General features: G+C 41.3%; 2 protein-coding genes across 3 annotated transcripts; both read right to left on the reverse strand.

Annotated features, from left to right (window-relative positions):
* Nucleotides 1-1,796: 1,796 nt before the first annotated feature.
* LOC141021426 (uncharacterized) lies at nucleotides 1,797-10,405 on the reverse strand. Its single transcript, XM_073497282.1, has 3 exons — nucleotides 7,920-10,405; nucleotides 4,008-5,654; nucleotides 1,797-2,584 (listed from the first exon to the last, which is right to left on the reverse strand). Exon 1 carries the CDS (start codon nucleotides 9,201-9,203, stop codon nucleotides 7,929-7,931), a length of 1,275 nt encoding a protein of 424 aa, XP_073353383.1. The 5' UTR covers nucleotides 9,204-10,405; the 3' UTR covers nucleotides 1,797-2,584; nucleotides 4,008-5,654; nucleotides 7,920-7,928.
* Nucleotides 9,941-27,808, reverse strand: LOC109786823 (uncharacterized). 2 transcript variants are annotated; one of them, XR_012182751.1, is made up of 5 exons: nucleotides 27,575-27,808; nucleotides 26,986-27,456; nucleotides 26,529-26,790; nucleotides 15,061-15,175; nucleotides 9,941-10,533 (listed from the first exon to the last, which is right to left on the reverse strand). XR_012182751.1 is itself a non-coding variant. In XM_073497283.1 (3 exons), exon 1 carries the CDS (start codon nucleotides 24,145-24,147, stop codon nucleotides 23,551-23,553), a length of 597 nt encoding a protein of 198 aa, XP_073353384.1. In that variant the 5' UTR covers nucleotides 24,148-27,759; the 3' UTR covers nucleotides 9,941-10,533; nucleotides 15,061-15,175; nucleotides 22,904-23,550. The 2 variants fall into 2 exon arrangements, 1 of the variants encoding a protein (XP_073353384.1); XM_073497283.1 differs by having other exon boundaries at nucleotides 22,904-27,759.
* Nucleotides 27,809-27,842: the final 34 nt, after the last annotated feature.

Below are 27,842 nucleotides of genomic sequence, written 5' to 3' on the forward strand. Positions count from 1 at the left end.
CGTAGGGTCAGCACACTTAACGTTCGATGACGATTTAGTATTATATGAGTTATGTGATTTGGTGACCAAATGTTGTTCGGAGTCCCGGATGAGATCAAGGACATGACGAGGAGTCTCGAAATGGTCGAGAGGTAAAGATTGATATATAGGATGATAGTATTCGGACACCGGAAGTGTTCCGGAGGGTACCGGGTACATATCGGGTCACCGGAAGGGGTTCTGGGCACCCCCGGCAAAAGATATGGGCCTAATGGGCCAAGAGGGGAAACGCACCAGCCAATAGGGGCTGCTGCGCCACCCATATGGGCCGAACTAGAGGAGAAGTAAAGAGGGGAAGAGAGAAGGAAGGGGAGGGATTCGGCCTCCCCCTTCCTTCCCTCCTCCCACCTCCTTCCTTCCCCCTTCGGAACTTATGGAAGGGGGAGGCCGAATTGGGGAGGCGCCCAAGTAGGATTCCTCCTACTTGGGGCACCCCCTTGCTGCTCCCCTCCCTCTCCCACCTATATGTATACATGGGCAGGGGGCGCCTAGAACACACACCAACAATTGTTAGCCGTGTGCGGCACCCCCTCCACAGTTTACGCCTCCGGTCATAGTTTTGCGGTGCTTAGGCGAAGCCCTGCGAGAATCACTTCACCATCACCGTCACCGTGCCGTCGTGCTGACGAAACTCATCTACTTCCTCGACACCTTGCTGGATCAAGAAAATGAGGGATGTCATCCCGCTGAATGTGTGCAGAACTCGGAGGTGTCATACGTTCGGTACTTGATCGGTTGGAGCTAGAAGAAGTTCGACTACATCAACCACGTTGTCAAACGCTTCTGTTTTCGTTCTACGAGGGTATGTAGACACACTCTCCCCTCCTTGTTGCTATGCATCTCCTAGATATATCTTGCGTGAGCATAGGAATTTTTTTTGAAATTTCATGCTACGTTACCCAACACCAAGCACCGGTCCACCCACATATCAAATTATCAAAGTAACGAACGCGAATCATATGAGCATGATGAAAATTAACTTGACAATAATTCCCATGTATCCTCGGGAGCGCTTTGCTTTATATAAGAGTTCGTCCAGGCTTGTCCTTTGCTACAAAAAGGATTGGGCCACCTTGCTGCACCTTAGTTACACTTATTACTTGTTACCTGATAACCCACAAGTATAGGGGATCGCAACAGTTTTCAAGGGTAGAGTATTCAACCCAAATTTATTGATTCGACACAAGTGGAGCCAAAGAATATTCTCAAGTATTAGCAGCTGAGTTGTCAATTCAACCACACCTGGATAACTTAATATCTGCAGCAAAGTATTTAGTAGCAAAGTAGTATGGAAGTAACGATAACGGTGGCAAAGGTAACAGTAGCAGTTTTGTAGTAATTGTAATGGTGGCAACGGTAAAGTAACTAAGCAAAGATCAATATGTGAAAAGCTCGTAGGCATTGGATCAGTGACGGATAATTATGTCGGATGCGATTCCTCATGCAATAGTTATAACATAGGGTGAAACAGAACTAGCTCCAGTTCATCAATGTAATGTAGGCATGTATTCCGAATATAGTCATACGTGCTTAAGGAACAGAACTTGCATGACATCTTTTGTCCTACCCTCCCGTGGTAGCGGGGTCCTATTGGAAACTAAGGGATATTAAGGCCTCCTTTTAATACAATACCGGACCAAAGCATTAACACTTAGTGAATACATGAACTCCTCAAACTACGGTCATCGCCAAGAGTGGTCCCGGTTATTGTCACTTCGGGGTTGCCGGATCATAACACATAGTAGGTGACTATTGACTTGCAAGATAGGACAAGAACTCATATATATTCATGAAAACATAATAGGTTCAGATCTGAAATCATGGCACTCGGGCCCTAGTGACAAGCATTAAGCATAGCAAAGTCATAGCAACATCAATCTTAGAACATAGTGGGTACTAGGGATCAAACTCTAACAAAACTAACTCGATTACATGATAAATCTCATCCAACCCATCACCGTCCAGCAAGCCTACGATGGAATTACTCACGCACGGCGCTGAGCATCATGAAATTGGTGATGGAGGATGGTTGATGATGACGCCGGCAACGGATTCCCCTCTCCGGAGCCCCGAACGGACTCCAGATCAGCCCTCCCGGGAGAGTTTAGGGCTTGGCGGCGGCTCCGTATCGTAAAACGCGACGAATCCTTCTCTCTGATTTTTTTCTCCCCGAACGTGAATATATGGAGTCGGGGTTGAGGTCGGTGGAGCAACAGGGGGCCCACGAGACAGGGAGGCGCGCCTCCCACCCTCGTGGACAGGGTGTGGGCCCCCTGGCCTTGATTCTTTCGCCAGTATTTTTTATTAATTCCAAAAATATTCTCCATGAAGTTTCAGGTCATTCCGAGAACTTTTATTTCTGCACAAAAATAACACCATGGCAATTCTGCTGAAAACAGCGTCAGTCCGGGTTAGTTCCATTCAAATCATGCAAGTTAGAGTCCAAAACAAGGGCAAAAGTGTTTGGAAAAGTAGATACGATGGAGACGTATCAACTCACCCAAGCTTAAACCTTTGCTTGTCCCCAAGCAATTCAGTTTACAAACTGAAAGAGATAAAGAAAAACTTTTACAAACTCTGTTTGCTCTTGTTGTTGTAAATATGTAAAGCCAGCATTCAAGTTTTCAGCAAAGATTATGAACTAACCATATTCACCATAATTTACCCATATCAATGGCATAATCAACTAGCGAGCAATAATAATAAATCTCGGATGACAACATTTTCTCAAAACAATCATAATATGATATAACAAGATGGTATCTCGCTAGCCGTTTCTGAGACCGCAAAACATAATTGCAGAGCACCTCTGAAGATCAAGGACTGAATAGACATTGTAATTCATGGTAAAAGAGATCCAGTCATAGTCATACCCAATATAAATTAATAGTAATGCATGCAAATGACAGCGGTGCTCTCCAACTGGTGCTTTTTAATAAGAGGATGATGACTCAACATAAAAGTAAATAGATAGGCCCTTCGCAGAGGGAAGTAAGGATTTGTAGACGTGCCAGAGCTCGATTTTTGAAATAGAAATAAATAATATTTTGAGCGGCATACTTTCATTGTCAACGTAACAACCGAGAGATCTCGATATCTTCCATGCTACACACATTATATGCGGTTCCCAAGCAGAATGGTAAAGTTTATACTCCCCCACCACCAACAAGCATCAATCCATGGCTTGCTCGAAACAACGCGTGCCTCCAACTAGCAACAGCCCTGGAGGAATTTTGTTTGCAATTATTTCGATTTGATTTGCTTAAAGCATGGGACTGGGCATCCCGGTGACCAGCCATTTTCTCGTGAGTGAGGACCGGAGTCCACTCCTTTTGAGAATAACCCGCCTACCATGGAAGATACAGACAGCCCTAGTTGATACATGAGCTATTCGAGCATACAAAACAGAATTTCATTTGAAGGTTTAGATTTTGGCACATACAAATTTACTTGGAACGGCAGGTAGATACCGCATATAGGAAGGTATAGTGGACTCATATAGAATAACTTTGGGGTTTATGGAATTGGATGCACAAGCAGTATTCCCGCTTAGTACAAGTGAAGGCTAGAAAGAGACTGGGAAGCGACCAACTAGAGAGCGACAAAAGTCATGAACATGCATTAAAATTAATCAACACTGAGTGCAAGCATGACTAGGATATAATTCACCATGAACATAAATATCATGGAGGCTATGTTGATTTTGTTTCAACTACATGCATGAACATGTGCCAAGTCAAGCCACTCGAATCATTCAAAGGAGGATACCACCCTATCATACCACATCACAAGCATTTTAATAGCATGTTGGCACGCAAGGTAAAACATTATAAACTCCTAGCTAATTAAGCATGGCATAAACAACTATAATCTCTAATTGTCATTGCAAACATGTTTATTCATAATAGACTGAATCAGGAACGATGAACTAATCATATTTACAAAAACAAGAGAGGTCGAGTTCATACCAGCTTATCTCATCTCAATCAGTCCATCATATATCGTCATTATTGCCTTTCACTTGCACGACCGAACGGTGTGGATAATAATAATAGTGCACGTGCATTGGACTAAGCTGGAATCTGCAAGCATTTAATACAAGGGAGAAGACAAGGTAATATGGGCTCTTGGTTAATTCAACAATAATGCATATGAGAGCCACTTCAACATTTTCATCATGGTCTTCTCCTTTCGACCCCCAAAGAAAAGAAAGGAAATAAAACTATTTACACGGGAATGCTCCCAACAAGCAAAAGAAGAACAAGAACTTTTTTAGGTTTTCTTTTAATTACTACTACTACAAGCATGGAAAGTAAACTAGCTAAAAGCTACAACTAATTTTTTTTGTTTTTCTTAAGATTTTTCAAACACACAAAAAGAAAGCGAGAAAAAGAAAATAAACTAGCATGGATAGTACAATGAAAAAGTATGAGCACCGACAACTAGAATGAGTGTGTGAACATGAATGTAATGTCGGTGAGAAATACGTACTCCCCCAAGCTTAGGCTTTTGGCCTAAGTTGGTCTAGTCCCACGGATCAAAGCTACCCTCTCCAGTGTACGGAGGAGTGTCCTCTGGGTGCCACTGTTTGGCAATCTCCTCCGGATTCCACTGATAAACAGACTGTTGATAAGGGTCCAGGGGTGGCTCCGGCTCAGGCTCTGGAGCTGGTGCCAGGCTCCAGTACGTGTAAATGGCCTCCGGCAGGATGAGGTACGTGCCTGAAAATATGTTAAACAAAGAGGGCGCAGGCAAGGTAATAATCTCACAATAATTTTGATCAAATATCAGTTTATACTTAAGCATCTTCTTCTTATCTTTAACAATAAAGTCATGTGCTACCATACTTTTATAATCTAGAAAGACAGGGGGCAGCAACTTTTCTTCTTTCTCATAATGCCTAATAGGTATCTCAAAGTGTGCAGCAAGGCGAGAAGCAAAGATGCCACCAAAGATGGGGCCCTTTGTACGGTTCAGACTTAATCATTTAGCAATAACAGACCCTAAACTGAAAGTTGTATCACGAAACAAAGCATGGCGCAAAATAACAATATCAGGAGCACTAAGATTTCCACTGTTCCCGCGACCAATTAAGCATCTACTAGCAAATATTGCAAAGTAACATAGAATAGGAAAATGTATGCTAGTAATTCTTGCACCTGAAACTTTCCTTGTTTCCCCTACAGTAATTTCATTAATAAAGCCCTCCACATCATTACGGTGTGGTTCCTCTATGCTACCCTCAAAGGGTATCTTGCAGACCCGACAAAATTCACTAAGTGACATCTCCTTAACCTCATAATATAATGAAACTCCACTGAAGGTGATGATTTCCTAGCATGAAACTAAAAAAATTGCATGAAAATATTAGTGAGTAGGAGATACTGTTCGCACTGGTCGTGGAGGAAGTCGGTGCGGCCTGCATTCTCAGCCAAATAATAAAAATCATCATGAATCCCGGCTGCCTTCAAGAACTCATCACAAGGCCATTCACACGGCCGAACCTCCGCAGTGCGAGGGAGATTATATTTGGGCTTCTTATTCTCTTCACTTTGCTTATCCTTCGAGCTTTGGCTCGAAGAGCCCCTCAAAAATCTCTTTATCATTTTCTCCCTCTGAAAATTTCTGAAATTTTTAGTAACTCAAAATAAAAGTGAACCAAACTCAATAAAATTGATAGCAACTACTCCCACAAGTGCCTAGAGACTATATCATGCATTAGAACTACTTGGGACCATACAAATTGGACATGCAAGCTCAAGAACAGGGTCACCTTAGCAGCAAAAATTTGGAATAAATAAAGCACTAGAACAAAAACTAATTGGACCATTGGAGGAGTCACATACCAAAGAACAATCCCCCAAAGCAGTTTTGTGAATGAATCTTTGAGCAAGGAGATCGAAAATCACACCAAAATGAGCTAGAACACGAGTTTGAGCTGTATAGTGATTTTTTCTGGAGGAAGACGAAGTGTGTGGGTGCTGGAATAAGTGGAGGGGGCCACGTGGGGCCCGCGAGGCAGGGGGCGCGCCCAGGGGGTGGGCGCGCCCTGGACCCTCGTGGCCAGGTGCTTGCCCCCTCTGGTGTGTTCTGAGTGACAGATATTCTTAAATATTCTAGAAAAATCATATTTCAATTTCAGGGCATTTGGAGAACTTTTATTTTCGGGGTATTTTTTATTGCATGGATAATTCAGAAAACAGATAGAAAAAACTATTTTTGTTTTATTTAATCTAAATAATAGAAGGTAAAAGGATGGTACAGAGAGTTGTGTTTTCTAACTTCATCCATCTCATGCTCATCAAAAGGAATCCACTAACAAGGTTGATCAAGTCTTCTTAACAAACTCATTCCGAGTCGCATGAAACTGGAGAATTTTCGAATAACACTATGTTACCTCAACGGGGATATGCACGTCCCCAATAATAAGAATATCATATTTCTTTTTGATAGTAGGGAGAGGAAATTCAAAACCTTCAATAGTAATCGTTGGAATTTTTCCAATAGAATTGATACTATGGACTTGAGGTTGTTTCCTCGGAAAGTGTACCGTATGCTCATTACCATTAACATGGAAAGTGACATTGCCTTTGTTGCAATCAATAACAGCCCCTGCGGGTATTCAAAAAGCTTCTACCAAGAATAATAGACATACTATCGTCCTCGGGAATATCAAGAATAACAAAGTCCGTTAAAATAGTAACGTTTGCAACCACAACAGGTACATCCTCACAAATACCGTCAGGTATAGCAGTTGATTTATTGGCCATTTGCAAAGATATTTCAGTAGGTGTCAACTTATTCAAATCAAGTCTACGATATAAACAGAGAGGCATAACACTAACACCGGCTCCAAGATCACATAAAGCAGTTTTAACATAGTTTCTTTTAATGGAGCATGGTATAGTTGGTACTCCTGGATCTCCAAGTTTTTTAGGTATTCCACCTTTAAAAGTATAATTAGCAAGCATAGTGGAAATTTCAGCTTCCGGTATCTTTCTTTTATTTGTAACAATATCTTTCATATACTTAGCATAAGGATTCATTTTAAGCATATCAGTCAAACGCATACGCAAAAAGATAGGTCTAATCATTTCAGCAAAGCGCTCAAAATCCTCATCATCCTTTTTCTTGGATGGTTTAGGAGGAAAAGGCATGGGTTTCTGAACCCATGGTTCTCTTTCTTTACCGTGCTTCCTAGCAACAAAGTCTCTCTTATCATAACATTGATTCTTTGATTGTGGGTTATCAAGATCAACAGCAGGTTCAATCTCTATATCATTGTCATTGCTAGGTTGAGCATCAACATGAACATCATTATTAACATTATCACTAGGTTCATGTTCATCACCAGATTGTGTTTCAGCATCAGAAATAGAAATATCATTGGGATTCTCAGGTGTGTCAACAACAGGTTCACTAGAAGCATGCAAAGTCCTATCATTTTTCTTTTTCTTCTTTTTAGAAGGACTAGGTGCATCAACATTATTTCTCTGAAAATATTGCTCAATTCTCTTAGGGTGGCCTTCAGGATACAAAGGTTCCTGAGTCATTTTATCCCCTCTAGTCATAACTCTAACAGCATTACCATTCTTATTATTATTTAATTCATTGAGCAAATCATTTTGAGCTTTAAGCACTTGTTCTACTTGAGTGGTAACCATAGAAGCATGTTTACTAATGAGTTTAAGTTCACCTTTAACTCTAGATATATAATCACTCAAGTGCTCAATCATATAAGCATTACGTTTCAATTGTCTACCAACATAAGCATTAAAGTTCTCTTGTTTAACCATAAAGTCATCAAACTCATCTAGGCATTGACTAGCAAACTTGGTAGACGGGATTTCAGCTTTATCATATCTATAGAGAGAATTTACCTTTACTACCTATGTCGGGTTATCAAGACCATGTATTTCTTCAATAGGCGGTAAATTAAGACCATGTATTTCTTCAACAGGCGGTAAATTCTTAACATCTTCAGCTTTAATACCTTTTTCTTTCATAGATTTCTTTGCCTCTTGCATATCTTCAGGACTGAGAAATAGAATATCCCTTTTCTTCGGAGTTGGCTTAGGAGTTGGTTCAGGAAGTGTCCAATTATTTTCATATATCAACATATTATTCAATAGCACATCAGCTTGATCAACAGTTCTTTCCCTGAAAACACAACCAGCACAACTATCCAGGTAGTCTCTGGGGGCATCGGTTAGTCCATTATAAAAGATATCAAGTATTTCATTTTTCTTGAGAGGTTGATCAGGCAAAGCATTAAGTAATTGGAGGAGCCTCCCCCAAGCTTGTGGGAGACTCTCTTCTTCAATTTGCACAAAATTATATATTTCCCTTAAAGCAGCTTGTTTCTTATGAGCGGGGAAATATTTAGCAGAGAAGTAATAAATCATATCCTGTGGACTACGCACACAACCAGGATCAAGAGAATTAAACCATGTCTTAGCATCACCCTTTAATGAGAACGGAAATAATTGAAGGATATAGTAGTAGCGAGTTTTCTCATCATTAGTGAATAGGGTAGCTATATCATTTAATTTAGTAAGATGTACCACAAGAGTTTCAGATTCATAGCCATAGAAATGATCAGATTCAACCAAAGTAATTATCTCAGGATCGACAGAGAAATCATAATCCTTATCGGTAATACAGATAGGTGAAGTAGCAAAAGCAGGGTCATATTTCATTATAGCATTCAGAGATTTTTCTTTCAGCTTAGCTAATAATTTCTTAAGATCATTCCTATCATTGCAAGCAAGAAAATCTCTAGCAGTTTCTTCATCCATAACATAACCCTCAGGCACAACAGGCAATTCATATCTAGGGGGAGAATCTTCATCATCACTTTCATCAATATTATCAGTTTCAATAATTTCATTCTCTCTAGCCCTAGCAAGTTGTTCATCTAGAAATTCACCTAGTGGCACAGTATTATCAAGCATAGAAGTAGTTTCATCATAAGTATCATGCATAGCAGAAGTGGCATCATCAATAACATGCGACATATCAGAATTAATAGCAGAAGCAGGTTTAGGTGTCGCAAGTTTACTCAAAACAGAAGGTGAATCAAGTGCAGAGCTAGATGGCAGTTCCTTACCTCCCCTCGTAGTTGAGGGATAGATCTTGGTTTTTTCGTCTTTCAAGTTCCTCATAATGATTAGCAGATATAAATCCCAAGTGACTCAAAGAATAGAGCTATGCTCCCCGGCAACGGTGCCAGAAAATAGTCTTGATAACACACAAGTATAGGGGGTCGCAACAGTTTTCGAGGGTAGAGTATTCAACCCAAATTTATTGATTCGACACAAGGGGAGCCAAAGAATATTCTCAATTATTAGCAGCTGAGTTGTCAATTCAACCACACCTGGATAACTTAATATCTGCAGCAAAGTATTTAGTAGCAAAGTAGTATGGAAGTAACGGTAGTGTTGGCGAAGGTAACAGTAGCAGTTTTGTAGTAATTGTAACAGTGGCAACGGTAAAGTAACTAAGCAAAGATCAATATGTAAAAAGCTCGTAGGCATTGGATCAGTGATGGATAATTATGTCGGATGCGATTCCTCATGCAATAATTATAACATAGGGTGGCACAGAACTAGCTCCAGTTCATCAATGTAATGTAGGCATGTATTCCGAATATAGTCATACGTGCTTATGGAAAAGGACTTGCATGACATCTTTTGTCCTACCCTCCCGTGGCAGCAGGGTCCTATTGGAAACTAAGGGATATTAGGGCCTCCTTTTAATAGAGTACCGGACCAAAGCATTAACACTTAGTGAATACATGAACTCCTCAAACTACGGTCATCACCGAGAGTGGTCCTAATTATTGTCACTTCGGGGTTGCCGGATCATAACACATAGTAGGTGACTATTGACTTGCAAGATAGGATCAAGAACTCACATATATTCATGAAAACATAATAGGTTCAGATCTGAAATCATGGCACTCGGGCCCTAGTGACAAGCATTAAGCATAGCAAAGTCATAGCAACATCAATCTTACAACATAGTGGGTACTAGGGATCAAACTCTAACAAAACTAACTCGATTACATGATAAATCTCATCCAACCCATCACCGTCCAGCAAGCCTACGATGGAATTACTCACGCACGGCGGTGAGCATCATGAAATTGGTGATGGAGGATGGTTGATGATGACAACGACAACGGATTCCCCTCTCCGGAGCCCCGAACGGGCTCTAGATCAGCCCTCCCGAGAGAGTTTAGGGCTTGGCGGCGGCTCCGTATCGTAAAATGCGATGAATCCTAATCTCTGATTTTTTTCTCCCCGAACGTGAATATATGGAGTTGGAGTTGAGGTCGGTGGAGCAACAAGGGGCCCACGAGACAGGGGGGCGCGCCCCCCACCCTCGTGGATAGGGTGTGGGCCCCCTAGCTTTGATTCTTTCGCTAGTATTTTTGATTAATTCCAAAAATATTCTCCGTGAAGTTTCAGGTCATTCCGAGAACTTTTATTTCTGCACAAAAATAACACCATGGCAATTTTGGTGAAAACAGCGTCAGTCCGAGTTAGTTCCATTCAAATCATGCAACTTAGAGTCCAAAACAAGGGCAAAAGTGTTTGGAAAAGTAGATACGATGGAGACGTATCATTATCCGTTGCGAATTATCTTATCACAAAACTATCTGCTACCAATAATTTCAGTGCTTGCAGAGAATACCTTGCGGAGAACCACTTGTCATTTTCTTCTGCTCCTCATTGGTTTCGACACTCTTACTTATCGAAAGGACTACGATAAATCCCTTATACTTGTGGGTCATCAAGACTCTTTTCTGGCGCCATTGCCGGGGAGTGAAGCGCCTTTGGTAAGTGGAATTTGGTAAGGAAATATTTATATAGTGTGCTGAAATTTACTGTCACTTGTTGCTATGGAAAATAATCCTTTGAGGGGTTTGTTCGGGGTATCTTCACCCGGACCGGAAGAGCAAAGAGTTGCCCCTCAACCTACTGAACCTACTGAAAATATTTAATATGAAACTCCTTCGGGTGTGATTGAGAAACTGCTAGCTAATCCTTATGCAAGAGATGAACATTACATCCTGATATGCATCTAACCTATGTGGATGAAGTTTATGGATTATTTAAGCTTGCAGGTTTGCCCGAGGATGAAATCAAGAAGAAGGTCTTCCCTTTATCTTTGAAGGAGAAGGCATTGACATGGTATAGGCTATGCGATGATATTGGGACTTGGAACTACAACTGATTGAAATTGGAGTTTCATCAGAAGTTTTATCCTATGCATCTAGTCCATCGTGAGTCATGTTGGTGAGTAATTATTCTTTAGTAAGAATATTTGTATTAAGGTTTGTGATTCCCTATGCAAGCACGAAAGTCGATAGTTATGCAATGAAGTTACATCCTACTTGCGGTGCATTATTCGGTGTTAGTTGTGTTTAATGCTCTTTTATGATCGTTTTCGTTTCTTGGTTGGTCGCTTCTCAATCTATTTGCTAGCCTCCATTTGTACTAAGTGGGAACACTACTTGTGCATCCAAACTCCTTAAACCCAAGTTGGGCCAAATGATTCCACCATACCTACCTATATGCGGTATTTTCGTGCCGTTCCAAGTAAATTTGTATGTGCCAACTCTAATTTTCAAAATAAATTTCCCTTTTTTGTGCCCATCAACTCCAAGTCTTTAGTGTTGATATTTTGAAAGACTTGGTTGCTTGTTGATATGCTTGTGTATTGATGTCTTCATGTCAAATATAGACTATTGCTTTGAATCATCTAAAAGTCCAAATGTCTATGCTACAAAAGAAAAGATTATGAGATGAACATGTTAGGCAGCATTCCACATAAAAAATTTGTTTTATCATTTACCTACTCGAGGACGAGCGGGAATTAAGCTTGGTGATGTTGATACGTCTCCAACGTATCTATAATTTTTTATTGTTCCATGATGTTATATTATCAATCTTGGATGTTTTATATTCATTTTATAGCAACTTCATATCATTTTTTGGGACTAACCTATTGACATAGTGCCCTGTGTCAGTTGTTGTTTTTTGCTTATTTTTTACTTCTTAGAATATCTATACCAAACAAAGTCCAAATACCAAGCTAGATGGCTTCTTCTCTCTTTTTGATCTTCAATACAATGTTCTCCTCGATGTTCTTGGAGATCTATTTGATGTAACTCTTTTTTGCAGTGTGTTTGTTGGGATCCGATGAATTGTGAGTTTATGATCAGGTCTATCTATGAATATTATTTGAGTCTTTGTTGAACTCTCTTATGCATGATTGTTATAGCCCCGTATTTCTTCTCTGAAACTTTGGTTTGGTTTGGTTTGGCCAACTAGATTGATTTTTCTTGCCATGGGAAGAGGTGCTTTGTGATGGGTTCGATCTTGCGATGCTCAATCTCAGTGACAGAAAGAGACATGACACTCATGTATCGTTGCCATTAAGGATACAAGGATGGGGTCTATTCCTGTCATCGTTCTTATTGCATTACTCCGTTTCTTCATGAACTTGATAGACTAGATGCATACTGGATAGCGATTGATGTGTGGAGTAATAATAGTATATGCAGGAAGGTGCCGGTCTACTAATTTTGGACGTGATGCCTATATACATGATCATTGCCTTGGATATCGTCATAACTATTTGCTTTTCTATCAATTGCCCAACAGTAATTTGTTTACCCACCATATGTTATTTTCTCGGGAGAAGCCTCTAGTGAAATCTACGGCCCCTGGGTCTATTTTCTATCATATTGTTTCAGATCTATTAATCCAAAAATCCAAAAATACCTTGCTGCATGTTTTCTTTATTTATTTTATTTTGTGTTTTTGTCAGATCTATTTATCCAATCTTATACAATTTAATATATCTCAATATCGAGGAGGGATTGACTACCCCTCTTACGCGTTGGGTTGCAAGTTTTTGTTATTTGTGTGAAGGTGTTGTTTACATAGTTTGGTGGATCCTCCTACTGGATTGATACCTTGGTTTCATAATTGAGGGAAATACTTACTGTTGTTGTGTTGCATCATGATCTCCTCTTTGGGGAAATACCAACGCAAATACAAGCAGTCAACGGGTAGGAGGGTCTTCCTTCCTCGGATACCCCTATGCCTGTCTGACAACGACATGTTTCCATTCAAGTTCAAGAGGAAGTAGTTTCTTCTCAGGCTTGGCTTTGCTATGACGATTAACAAGCCACAAGGACAGACCATCCCGATTGCTAGCGTGTACCTACCTAATCATGTGTTTTCTCATGGTCAACTCTACGTCGCATTGTCTCGAGCCACCGCGAAGAGAAACATAAAGATCCTCTTTGAGAAGGAGAAGGAGAAGGGCAAGGAGACCAATAAATCAAAGAACCGAAAAAGACCTACCCTGTCCTTACAGACCTCGATGAAGAACTTCGTCTATAAGGAAGTCCTTACAGGAACTTATGTAACTTGCATGAGTATGACCATGCGAAAGTGGTTATGCGTGATGGTAGCGGCTATGCAATTATTGCCTCTATAAGTGTTATTGGTTGTAGGTACATTTCGGACTCCTTGGTGCCATTGATGTGCATTTCAATAATATAAATATAATGTTTGACATTTCACATATTTGCATTTCCCATTGACAAGCCCACCTATCGTATAATATCTCGTTTATGACGTTGTTGCACTAACATGAAGGTAAAATGCTTTTTCCTTGGAGTTGTTACTCGCAGTTGTTGATAGAATCCATTTATTTAGTGAAATAAACCTGCATAATAAACACTGTAACATACTAAGCTTCAGCAACAGAGATCTGCGTTTATCAAACTTATTAAGTAGCTTGCATGAGTATCGTCATGTGAAAGTGTTTAACATGTTGGTAGGGGCATTGAAATTATTGGTTCTAAAAGTGTAATTGGCTGTTAACATATTTCAGACTTCACATACAAGCATTTCACAGTGTGGTTCAATAATACTGCATTGTTGTTGTATTAAGTTGACTCTTAGGAGGATATCATGTGCATTCAATAATATATAATGCCCAGATTTCACATATGTGTGTGGGGCATTGACATTCCCAGCTGTCGTATAATATCCATTTTGCTCACCTAAGATTGACGACATAAAGGCACATGGTAATCCATTACATTTTGCTCAGTAAAATTGACGATATAAAGGCACATTGTGTTCTGGTCCATTTTGCTCATCTAATACTATTGATGATATAAAGGCAGATGGTGATCATGCAATATTGTTGGGAGCCTATCGATAATGTGGTTAAGTTCCTATTTATTGTCTTTTACTTTGAGTTGTTCAGGTGAACTCAGGTTGGGAACTTGGATACAGTAATGTTGAGTTCTAGCCTTCTATTACGGGAGCGTTGTATTTTGATGGAGAATAATGCCCATCAACTCGATTACTAGACCCAGTTTCACTCTGAAAATGACCAAAGTACACTTGCTTTCAATCGAACAAGTACTCACATGACTTGACATCTACAGGTATGTCGAATTGTAGAACCTATTGGGTGAATTATATAAGTGGCCTTCTCCTTGGGAATTTAATGCAGTTCCCTTTCGGGCATTAGGTTTATATATGCGGCAGTAGTTATTAGAAAAGGCACTCCTATCTCCTGCTCGAGACAAATCCATCTACTAAGTTGGAATATATTTCAGTTTTCTCTACAAAATATCATTAATTACCAGTTCTGTACTAATTTCATTTTGTTCTGTAAGGTTCAGGCATTGGGAAGTATGGCATTAACAAAAACATTATTGTGTTCAAACTTGTAGGGATTTAAAAAGAAAAGTTCCCATACTGTACTTTAAGCAGAGTGAACTGTTATTTGTATTTCATAAAGATTGAAATCAATCGAACAATCATCCATGCTTGTAATCTGGTAATTGGTAGTGTAACAATCAGATATACTAGCAGTCCTAATATGATGACCAGATAATAAAAACCGAACCATACCATAGTATAAACATCATGTGAGAGGATCAATAAAAGATTACTTAAATGATGAGTAGAGATGTTTTACCGGTAGGCAGTAGCCCTGTATTTGTACACTCCATAAGCTCCAACCCCGGCAAATAGAAGTCCTAATAAAATAACCCACATGAAGCTCCAGCCAACTGAGAAGGCAGCATGTTTGCCTGCAAGGAGTTTATAAACAGCATTAGGCTAGCACTAGAGTACAATATCAAATGAAACGGTGACATAATTTCAGTTGCTAGCTGATAGCATTAGGTCAATAAAATATAGAGTGAAGTGCACTGTAGGTCCTCGAACTATTTCAGGGGTGTCACGTAGGTCCTCGAACTAAGAAAATCGTCATTCAGGTCCTCGAAGTGTAGTAAGTGTGCCATTCAGGTCCAAAATCTCCCTGGCCCCCTCTAACTGGTCAGCTGGCGCCGTTAACCGTGAACACTAAACAATAAACTGTGAACAGTAAAATGGCGTTCCAGGTCCACCATCATTTTCTGTACGTGATGAACAGTAAAAATCAAAAAAAATCTGAAATTCTTTGGCAACCAAGATACCCTGGTGTGTGAACAGTAAAAATGTTCATTGATTCAAAAAAATGTTCATGAATATGGAAAAGTTATTCGCGACTTTAGAAAACTGTTCACAAACAATAAATTTGAAAATATGTCCGCGGGTATGGAAAAAATGTTCGCGAACCACAAATATTCATGACTTTAAAAAATGTTAGTGAACATTTTTTGAAAGTAAAGTCACGAATAATTTTTCCAAATTCATCGTTAGTGAACATCTTTTTAAAGTCGCGAATATTTTTTTCAAATTCATCGGTCGCGAACATTTTTTGAATTAATGAACATTTTTACTGTTCACACACCAGGGTATCTTCGATGCCAAAGAATTTCACATTTTTTTATATTTTTACTGCTCATCTTGCACTGTTCATCACGTACAGAAATGGTGTTCAGAACTGAACTGAACTGAACGCTATTTAATGCCATACAGCTCACTCTGAACTAGAGTATCCACAAAAGATAGGTGATGCATTGGTTGCTGAATAAACGATGGTTATCCAGTCATTGAGGAAAATTTAGTACAACAACCTGCACAGTTAAATGATGAGAGTGGAGTGACTTTATCTCTGGCAATTCCTGCTCAGTCTGGTAGTTCTGCAGAATCTATCAACAATGGACCTCCAGTCAATGCTCATGCAGCTCTTATGGCCCCACTAGATCTGAATTTACCTATACTTGATTTGAATTTGGCTGTGAATGTACCACTGGCTTAGGAAGTTGAATTTTTTTCCTATTGCTGCTGATGTGATGGAGCCTATGCCAGTTTTAGAACAACCTCTGATGATTAATCCTCCTATTGCCAAGCAGCATGTTGATGTTGCAGTTGCTTCAGCAGAACCTATTGCCATGTTAGCGGAAGTTGCTGCACCTGTCTCTTCTCCAGTTGCAGTTCACTTGCCAATATATCCCAAGCAAATGATGATGTTACAACTTCATCTGCCCCTGTGCCTGTTCAAAGGGTTGTCCCAACAGTTACTGCTGATGCCCATACTGCCATTTTAGCCACTGATTCCTTAGAGCTACATGCTTCACAGCCTGGTTTGCAGAGCCATGTCATTGCACATCATGACACAGCTGTTGAATCTTCTGATATTCAGAGAGAGAATCCTTTAGAACAGCAAGCAGCACTTTCCTTAAACACACATATGGCATTGCAAGAGCTAGCTATCCATGGGCACTCTTTTGACAAGTTTCCTGAGGATCAAGGTACTACTCCTCCGGCACCCCCAGGCTTCCCTCTTCCTATCTGCCAGGGACTGCAACATAATATCACAGTTGGGGCTATGCAATTTATGTCTGATGTTGCAGATCCTGTTTTTCAAAAGATGCTCCCAGAGATGACTGACACCCAAATTTTAGGTAAAGAAGGATCATCTGTCTGGAACAAGCATTTTGCTCCCTCCTCAGATTCAGACAAGGTGGTTCAGGTGCCCATAGAGTGGACAAAAAAATTTATCTCTTGCCTTACTCTCACCTGATAGATTTGAATGGGAAAAATCTCTACTCTCCTCCCAAATATGGACATATATTCTGGAAGGCTCTGAAAGTACACTCTTTAAACCATTTGTCATTCCTGATAAATGCACTTCTGATAAGGCCCCTGCATGCAAGTTGTAGATTATGGAAACTGCAGAGGAGGCCCCCAAACTGGTTTTATCCACTCCTCAAGGGAAGGGATCATCCTTGCCAGTTGATGTGCAACCTTCAAGTACATCTGCAGTGCATGCTAACAGGAAGAGGAAGGAAAAGATACCCATGGTAAAATCTGAGGTAAGGAGGAGTGAAAGATTGCAGTTGATAAACAAAGGATATAAGAGGAATCTTTGTCTGGACAGATTGTACGCCCTATAATGCTGATCACCTATAATTGCTAACAAAGTGGTCAGAAACCTAAGTTCCTCCTTTTGAAAAATTCAGGAATTTAATGGCCCTTCTGCTGCTGTGCAGAAGAAGACAAAGAAGCAAAAGCCTGCATTGGATCCCACAAGGAGGTCCCAGAGGAAAGGGCAGGGATCAAAGGAGCAGGACTAGTTGGATTAGTTCAGCTTCTTGTTTCTAGTTACCAGGATGCTCTTCTTCTGTAATAGTGATGCACTTATTCAGTTTTGAACCTACAGTATCAGTCTGTAATGCTTGTATGAATCCTGGATTATTTGTTTTTGTTGATGGTACCAGTATCATTAAACAGTTTTTATGGCCTTCTCAAAGTGTTTAAAGCTCTATCTCCCTAAATGCATAATAGAAATTGGAATATCCTCAATTGGAATGTGAGAGGCATTAACGATCCAGCAAAGTGGCTAGCTATTGCAAATAAGATTGCAGAAACCAATTGTGATATTATCTGCTTACAAGAAACTAAGAGAGAATCTTTTGACAGCCAGTACGTCAAACATTTCTGCCCTAGGAGACTGAACAAATTTGTTTTTCTCCCTCGGTGGGTGCATCAGGAGGACTATTTGTAGGTTGGAATAGTGACCTTTTTGTGGGAACCACCCTTTTCCAGAACGTCTTCTCCATTTCAATTCAGTTTACCTCCACCCTCTCGGGTGCTTCATGGGTACTCACTAATGTCTATGCTCCCTGTCAAGGAGAGGCCAGAGTTGATTTCATTCAGTGGTTCAAAAACATTTACATGACAGATAGCACAGACTGGTTAGTGGTTGGAGATTTCAATTTCATGAGATATTCAGACAACAGAAATAGAGCAGGTGGTAATGTGCAAGACATGCTCTCTTTCAATGATGCCATCAGAGCTCAGGCCCTTGTGGAAATCCCCCTGAAAGGTAGAAACTTCACTTGGAGTAACATGCAACAAGCTCCTCTTTTAGACAAACTGGATTGGGCTTTTTCTTCTGAATCCTGGACTCTGCAATACCCAAACACCTTGGCCATCCCTCTTGCTAAACCCATTTCAGATCACTGCCCCTGTGTATTTAAAGTAGGGACTGCTATTCCAAAATCAACAATTTTCAGATTTTAAAATTACTGGCTTAATCACCATGATTTCAAAGAAACAATTCAGCAGATTTGGAACCAGGGAGTTCAAGGAAAGGATAGTGCTCAGAGACTTACTGCCAAAATTAAGAGACTTAGGAAAGGGCTCAAGATTTGGCTAAAATTAAATCAAATTTGGCCTCACTAATTCAAAATTCCAATGATGTGATTTTGTTTCTTGATACTGTGGAGGAATTTAGGGATCTTACCCCCTAGAATGGGATTTCAGACAATTTCTCAAGGACCATCTGCTAAAAATTCTATCTGCACAGCAAGCTTACTGGAAACAAAGGGCTACTATTAGATGGAACAAACTCACTCAAAGTTAAAGTCACCATTAAATTCAGAAACAACCACATTGCTACTCTCAAAGATGAGTTTGGGATTGAGCATTCTGAACATCAAGCCAAAGCTAATATCCTTTGGAGAGCTTTCAAATAAAGGCTTGGGACTTCTATGCCCACCTTCAATCTGCTAGGCCTAGAAAATCTTATTGAGAACTCTGATGATCTCCATTGGCTTGAAACCCCCTTTACTAAAACAGAGATTGATGCAGTGGTAAAAGATCTTCCCTCAAATAAAGCCCCTGGGCCAGATGGGTTTAATACCAACTTTGTTAAATCTTGTTGGGACATCATTGCTTCAGATTTCTACCAACTGATTGAGGATTTTTTTTAAAGGTGAAGTGGATCTGCAGAGCATCAATTCCTGTTCTATAACTCTGATCCCCAAGAAGGATGCTCCTATTGAGGCTAGTGATTTCAGACTCATTTCACTCCTAAATTGCTCCATCAAGATTATCACAAAGTTGTTGGCTAACAGATTGCAAAAAGTTATTCTGAAACTTGTTCACAGAAATCAATATGGTTTTCTGAAAGAGAGGTCAATCCAAGATTGTTTGGCATGGGCATATGAATATTTGCATCAACGTAATTAGTCCAAAAGAGAAATTGTCATTCTAAAATTAGATTTTGAAAAGGCTTTTGACATGATTGAACATCACACTCTGAAAAGTATTATGGTAGCAAAAGGTTTTGGACCTAGATGGATGAAATGGATGGACATGATCTTTTCTTCAGGAACTTCTGATGTCCTCCTCAATGGAGTACCAGGAAAGCAATTTTGGTGAAAGAAAGGTGTGAGACAGGGGGATCTAGTCTCTCCTTTGATTTTTGTGCTGGCTGCTGACATTCTGCAATCTATCTTCAATGAGGCCTTGAAACATAAGTTGATTTCCTCTCCTCTGGACAACAACAAAGATTTTCCTGTCATTCAATATGCTGATGACACAATTGTTATATTGCCAGATTGTCCAACACAATTACAGCAAATTCAAAACCTGTTATTGCATTTCTCTGGTAACACTGGCCTCGGGATCAACTTTTCAAAAATGGCTATGTATCCAATCAATGTGGATCATGCCAAATTGGATCAGCTAGCTGCCATTTTGGGTTGCAATATTGGTTATTTTCCGTTTACATACCTGGGCCTGCCTCTAGGCACTAAAAAACCAAAAGTGGAAGACTTTTTCCCCATGATGAAAAGAATTGAAAGAAGGCTTACAGGTTGCTCCACCTTGCTTTCAACAGGAGAAAAGCTTTCACCTATCAAGAGTGTTTTCACCAGCCTGCCAACCTTCTTCATGTGCTCTCTGGAACTTCATGCCACTGTTGTGGATCAGGTTAATTCTTACATCAGACAATGCTTCTGGAGGAAGTATGGTCAAGAGGGTGTTGGTCCTGCCCTCATTGCATGGAGCACTTTTTGCAAGCCAAAAGAACAGGGTGGTTTGGGGGTGTTGGATATCTCCTCACAATAAAGCTCTTCTCCTAAAGCATCTTCATAAGTTCATGAATAAGCAGATACTTACTATGGGAGCAGTGCACCAAATGGCAGACCTGTTGGTTCTTTCTGGTGGAAGTCCATCATCAAACTCCTCTCCACTTTGAAAGATATGGCACATTGCACAGTAGGGCAAGGTTCTTCGGTTCTATTTTGGCATGATAAATGGGGCCCCACTACACTCAAACTGAAATTCCCACACTTGTTCTCTTTTGCAAAGGATGAACTGCTCTCAATTAAAGAACCTGCGGACTACACCACTTTCCAGGATCTTTTTCACTTGCCCCTGTGAGTATGGTCAAGAAGGTGCTGGTCCTGCCCTCATTGCATGGAGCAATGTTTCATCAAGCCAGTATGTGCCTAGAACAAGTTAATCTCAGCGACAATGCTGATCATTGGAAATACATTTGGAACTCAGCCCTCTTCTCACCATCCAAAGCCTACAATATTCTCATCAAAGGGGAAAATGCTCACCCAGTTTTTAAGAAGATTTGGTCTGCTGCTGTTATGTTGAGATATAAAATCTTCTTTTGGCTGCTGCTCCATGATAGGGTCAACACAAGAGGCATGTTGCACAAAAAATCGTTCCATCTCCCCTCCTATGTATGTGAGCTCTGCAATGAACAGGTAGAGGAATCTGATCTGCACTTATTCCGGGGCTGTCCCTTAGCACTGAGCTGTTGGGATATGATTATACCACACAAACAAAGATATACAAGTGTACTTTATGATGCTTTACTAGCTCTGGATCAACTACCAAAGGAAGTAGGCCTGAATTTTATCATCATGGCATGCTGGCAGATCTGGATGCAACGAAATGACAAGATCTTTAGAGATGAAAATACTCCTCAAGAAAGATCTAGTTCTTCTACAACAAGCTTACGTAGACTGGATTGAAGCTCACTTCTAAGTCCCTGGTTGTTCCCATGATGTTTCCAAAAAGAGGCATTGGTTAACTTAGTTCCCTCTTTTTTCCTTTTCTTTTATGTTGTACATATACTTTTATGAATGAAAATATACCGTAGAACACTGCTTCAAAAAGACATTGATTTTTTATGGTTATCGCCACAATGATTTTTAACATAAAGGAAAATCATTGTGGCGATAACCATCGTTTATTCAGCAACCAACGCATCACTTCTTTCACAAACTTACAGGTAACTGAGAAACAACCAGTCCATAATTTAGACTGAAGTATAATATCAAGCATCAAACGACAATAAAGTATAAGACCAGCCATGACAGTGCTATGTCGTCGTGCCATATCATAGTGCACTAGCACGGATTATTGTTGTGCATTTATTCCTAACCAAGACAGTGAATACTGATGGGAACATTGAGATTGATGAGCATTTACCAACGCTTATCATATCAAGTAGTGAATAGAATGCACAACAGTAACACCAGTTTGAATAGAAATTTACAACCTGGACCGAATTATGAATACCCCGGAGAAGGACTGAGCTTCAGTGACGTAACTGCAGGTGCAGTTGGGTCACAGACATGTGGGCCAGATGCCTGTTGGGCCCACATGTCAATGACCCAACTGCACCTGCAGTTACGTCACTGAAGCAGCGTCCCCCGGAGAACCTACCAAATTCTCTAACAACCTCATTCCTTGGATAACCCCCTCTACGTACTCATTTTAAATCACTTGCAAGGGTCTAAGGGAAACCACTAAGAACATCCAATGATATGAAACTATGATGATCCCAAAAAATCCATCATCATTTCAGTGTCTAAGCAGTGCATGTGACTACCCCTTGTCGATTTCAATAATCAGGTATGAAGAGGCAAATGGGTCAAGAAAACCTTTTGTCCATGTGAATTATATATCAACAAAAAATATGCATCAATCAACCTGCCCACTGAGGTTTCTGTAGAGGTCTTCCACAAAGTCACCGTAGAATCCAATTATATCTGCCACACGAACGTGGATTCTTAAAGCTCAGGCTTTCAGACACCTCTTATCTATACCCTTCAATATTGCTTTGAAATCTGTGCTACACAACTAACTTAGTACATGAAGTTTTCTCTTTTTTGTTTCTTCAAAACAAAACAATGCATGAACATCAAACTTTGCAGGACAACAAAACATTCTTACTACAATGTGGGAAAAAACTTTCAGATTTTTTCGTCCGACATATATACAAAATGAGAATTTTTTGTGTAAAAAATAATAACTTTAGTATATATGATTCACGAAAAAATCTGAAAGCTTTTTCTCATATTCTAGTTAGAATGTTTTGTTGTCCTGCAAACTTTGAAGTTCATATGTTCTTTTATTTGGAAGAAACAAAAAAGAGAAAAGTTTTTGCACGAATCACGATGCAGAAATGGATGGCAAGATAAGGGGGGTGTACCAAAGCCTATGCTTTTTCAAATGTTAACCTCTGCCACACAGAAACATCAGAGCAACATAAGCCCCTGACTGAGCACTCCAACCCATTGAAAATATACAAGAGTTGTAGCGTGCCGGCGGTCACCTACCTTGATTCACAGGGACGACCAGCACGTGAAGGGACGACGACGGTGTTGCCGGAATCGACGCGCGGTGGTGGGGTAGAGGAGCTCGGGACCAAAAAGTGGTTGTTTGCATTTTTTAGAAGAAAGTGGTTGTTAGCTGTGAGAGAAATGCAACATATTTTCTTATAATGATTTGGCCCATTGTTATATCATGACGACAGAAATGCAACATGCCCTAAATGGTAAATTCCCGAGAATAATCATCAGCAAGTGATTTACATGTGAGCTTACAGTTTATTAAAATTAGGATGACACTCACTGTACTATTTATGATGAATAGTATTTTTTTTGTATCGCATCATATTTAAATTTTTATTCTAATATTTTTATAATGAAAAATATAAATTTGACCCGCAAAACGCGTTTGCGGTTTCACGAAGATTGCGTTTGCAGGTCGAAAACATGCGCGGCCGAACAGAACCCGTATCAAAACCTGCATAATTTAAAAAAACACTTTCGCGGGAGAAATTGCACTAACATAGTTCATCACTTGATCAACAAACTACAAGCATAGTTTATACTACATACTACGTTAAACTAGTAGCAGAGGGGTTGGATCTGACGGTGGCGAGGTCGCGGCAACTGGACGACGCCGTGGAGGAGCCGGATGCTCAATCCTCCTCGCAGGAGCTGCACAGGTCGACATACTTCGCCGCCTGCTCCGCGCGGATGCGGCGCCACTCCTCAGCCTTCTTGTTGGCGGCGACCGCCTGCTGCCACTCGAGGGCTTCGAGCTGCTGGGCGTGGCGGCGGCGCTCCTCCTCCTCGCGCATGCTCCGCTCGGCGATGGCGGCAGCAACGGCGTCGAAGTCCTCCGCGACGCAGTCCTCGGGCCCGACGACTCCGCGGCGGCCAAGCGGAGTGGGCTCCTCGGGCTCCTCCTTCACCGGGACGAAGGCGAACGGCGCCGGCGGCTCCGGCTCCTCCTCGTCCGACCACTCCCTCTTCATGGGGAGGAAGCCCGCGCCGGAGGACGAGGAGGATCTGGCGTAGGACCTCGCGGAGGAGAAGGACGCGCGCCGGCGGTCGTACTCCTCCGTCTCGTGGCGGTTGAAGCTCGCCGGCGGCGACATCCCTTGGTTAGTCCACCTCCGGGCGCCGCGCTTCCTCGCGCTGTCCGACCGGACACGCCGCTCGCGCTCTGGGTCGCGCTCACGGCCGGATCTGCTGCCAGAGCCGCGTCCGGAGCTCCACATTCGCCCCCACATTGCCGCTGGAGGCGGGGCGGGTGGTCGCCGGCGGCGAGAAATTGGGAGAGGGGAAAGGGGAATCGGGTGGCTCGCGGCGGCGGGGGGATAGGGTTTGGACTCGCAAAAGGGTCGCGGAACCGCAATTATACTGCTCGGGGCGTGCGGTTTGCGGGCTACTCGCCGGAATTTCTGCGGGTCAGGCGATTTGCGGGGTCTGCTAGAGTTGCTCTAAGGCTTTAGCATTATTATTCTCCAACTGTGTACTACATTAAAGTTTGTTCGGCTCCGACGAGAAAGGGGCGATACGCTTTGGGCTTGCTTTAGCGCTTGTAGTCGCCGTTGGGTGGTACATGGACCTGGTTGTAATTTTTGTTATTTGTGATATGTTCTACGATGAATAGAATAGATTGAAAGTTTCTCGAAAGAAAAAGAAAACATTGACAACTTGTTTTATTATTATATTTATCAAAGAAGAAGGACGAATATGACCACGGTGAGAGGGAAACGCTTGACGAAAACAGAATAGGCAGAGTCTGCCGAACCTGCAGCTTCCGCGGGTACGAGTCGCAGGAATGGATCAACAAGCACATCCCCATCTGCGCCGGGTGAGCGACCTCGCCGCCGCCGAGAGGAGGGAGGCGCAGCAGGCCTCGCGCAGCAAGATCCAGCGGGCCAAGGAGAGGAAGGCCCCAAAGGCGGAGGCGGAGGAGAGGAAGCAGCGAGCCAAGGCGGGTGCCAAAAAGATCAAGGCCGAGAAATCATCCATGAGGCAGCCTCGGCCTCACTCGTTTCAAGCCCATACAATAGACCGACCAAAGAGAGAGAGGGATTGATGGATGATTAAATGCCCTGGATTTTGCTTATCTCTGTCATGGTATTAATACATTGATCCTCCTGTGATGGATGAATTTTTTGCCCTGCCTGCAATGCAATGTTACTATCCACTTGTGATGAAATTTACTTGCAGGATTCTTTCTGATTGTTGGCTTGAGCTCAAGATATTTATGATTATTTGCAGGTCATACATTTATTCCCTATTTAGCAAATAAAACTCTAGAATTTGCCTGCTGTTGAACTACAATGCTTGGCTGCTTGCACAATGATGGCCATGTGCAATTTATCCTTCTCATTACAATATGCCTAAACCTGGTGTGTATTTGCTACAGTGTGAAGTGCATTTTAGTTGGTATTTACTTATTTTGCTTCCTGTGTGAACCTGGTGCACATTTGCTATGGTGTGAACTGCATATTATATGCTATTTCAATTAGCCGTTTGCTATGTTTCATATTCTCCTGTGCTTGTTATTCAAAAACAGCCAAATCCTGGCCATTTAAAAAAAATGCTTCAGTTGCTCTTAGGCTCTTAGCTGTGGCATTCCGCTTCACTTACGCAAACCTGTTTTTTGAACATTAACTAGGGTCATAACTTGGTGAAAATCTACGAGCTTACCCACAAGTTGTAGTAGCCGTAGTAATAACATGCTTAATCTTTTATCTCTCTGTTCCTAAATATAAGCTTTTTTAGAGATTTCAATACGGACTATATACGGATGTACAGAGACATATTTTAGAAGAGTGTAGATTCACTCATTTGCTCCATATGTAGTCCGTATTGGAATCTCTAAAAATGCTTACATTTAGAAGGGAACGGAGGGAGTACAATGTTTGTATTGACTGTTAGATGGCATCCAAATAGGAATCGCTTTCTCAAAATCTATTTCCCACCCACTCTGTTAAATAGTCCCATAGGAAACAACAGAGATAGGATAGCTCTGATTTTTCTGGGAGCTAGCTTCCATGGGATATTCCTCAAGTTTTCTCTATGCATCTAGTACGTCTCTCAGTTTATTTTACAGTTACAGCTAAGGTGCAAAACTAACCCGATCTTAGCAGGTCTCATCAACCTCTTTTAGCTAATGAGGCTACGGAGCACCCACATCTGAACTGAACACATATTTTCACCAGAATTTTTTTGCTTTTTTAGTACCATCGGGTGTGAAGAATCCAATGAAAACTGTGTGCGCTAACAAAATTTAAATTTGCGGTGGCATCTACTCCTAAAAAACTGAGGTTGTTGTTGATCTAAGCAACAAGGTCCTTGAAAAAAGCGCCCACACCGGTAGCTTTTGTCCTTCAACAAGAGAAGGGGTCCGAGAGGCTGCTTTTAACTATTGTATGAGGGCTACCATCCTCTAAGGTTACATAATCTTGTTAGCGGCTGAGGCTTGAGGCTAGTGATTATATGTGAGATCATATTATTTGAGTCCTACTTTTAAACAATGAAGAAATTACTAGAAGCGCCTAATATGACCAACTAGAAGAGAATATATACTAGTACATGAGTCAGGAACCAAATTCATTCATACCAACAGAGTAAAAAGGGGAGGTGATTACTTAACATGTGGTCGGTTTGCAAGGTCCTCCAAAGGCCACCAGGCAAAGATGAATCTCTCCTCTCTTGCGTGCTGTCTTGCCAACCAACAAACCAAACATATAAATATTGAATGAGAAGATGATAATTTCCAACGGGTAGTATTGCATCATCTGTGTAGCATGCCTCTAGTTTTATGAGATGAAACATGAGCAAGGCAACTAGAAATAGTTTAGTCATGAGCTGCAATAATAAAACACCACTTCCTGAATGATGAATGTACACCGCATCTGCATGATGAAGCATGAAAGTCAGACATTACAAGAGGTTGCACGTCCACACATCTTCGTGGAGCACAAATTCGGTATGAATGAATTCACATTCAACTCGGTATTATTAACTGGGTTGCTGATAAACATCAGTCAAAGTAGGTCGATGACTCTGTCGAATGGAAGACTAGTGGCAGGAGCATATATAGTACGTACATGGTGCTCCAAAGCCGTGAAGCAACAAATGATTACAAGCCTGACTTTAGTGTCTCTGCAATCTGCAGGAAATTCTGTAAAATTTTGTTGAAATGTTGAGCTAAAATTCTGTAAAGTTTAAACAGGAGACTGCCTTGTAAAATTAAACAGAGATTGCAAATCTGATTTTCTGTGGGATGGCAAAGCATACTGAAATCACGCAGAGCAAATTATAACTCGTTTTTTCTGTGGGATGGGATACCACGACAATCAATCAAATCAACCAATCGACGACAAACAAGCAAAGGGATCAGCTCCGCTCCGCTTGGGGCGATGAAGATCTTCCAAACATACATAGTATATTATATAGAGAAAGAGTAAAAGCGGAATTAAGAACAAAGTTCCCGTCTCAACTCGCTCGCCATCAGGCATGCTAGATCCGTTGTTTCTGCCTGCCTGCCTGCGCATAGTGGATAGATCCGTTGTTTCTGCCTGCGCATAGTGGATAGATCCGTTATTGCAAGCCAAGACGGAAACATCAACATTCACAGATTAGATGCATGTGAAGGATTTGTAGATCTGAGAAACAGAAACCGCCGCAAAAACAAACCACAGATGCGGCGCCGATGGATCTGTGAATCCGTGGGCAGACAGGCGCGCCGATGGATGTCATGTATCCATCACTGGGCAGAGGGAAGAAGGAAGGAAGGCTTCCCTCGGAGCCACGGTTGGGTTGGGTTTGCTTTTGGGATGAGGGGCTCTGCTTCTGCGCAAGGTCAGCGGAGGGGAGGGGACGAGAAGAGAGGAGAGGAGAGGAGAGGCTCGGAGCCGAGTACGTAAGCACCTTTCACGCAGACATCAACGCGTTTTTCGTTTTC

Source organism: Aegilops tauschii, chromosome 4 (genome assembly GCF_002575655.3).
Source record: "Aegilops tauschii subsp. strangulata cultivar AL8/78 chromosome 4, Aet v6.0, whole genome shotgun sequence".
Taxonomy (NCBI): domain Eukaryota; kingdom Viridiplantae; phylum Streptophyta; class Magnoliopsida; order Poales; family Poaceae; genus Aegilops; species Aegilops tauschii.

Bases quoted from the DNA above. Each gene is read 5' to 3' on its own strand.
- LOC109786823 (XM_073497283.1), bottom strand. From the start codon at position 24,147: ATGTGGGGGCGAATGTGGAGCTCCGGACGCGGCTCTGGCAGCAGATCC.
- LOC141021426 (XM_073497282.1), bottom strand. From the start codon at position 9,203: ATGAGGAACTTGAAAGACGAAAAAACCAAGATCTATCCCTCAACTACG.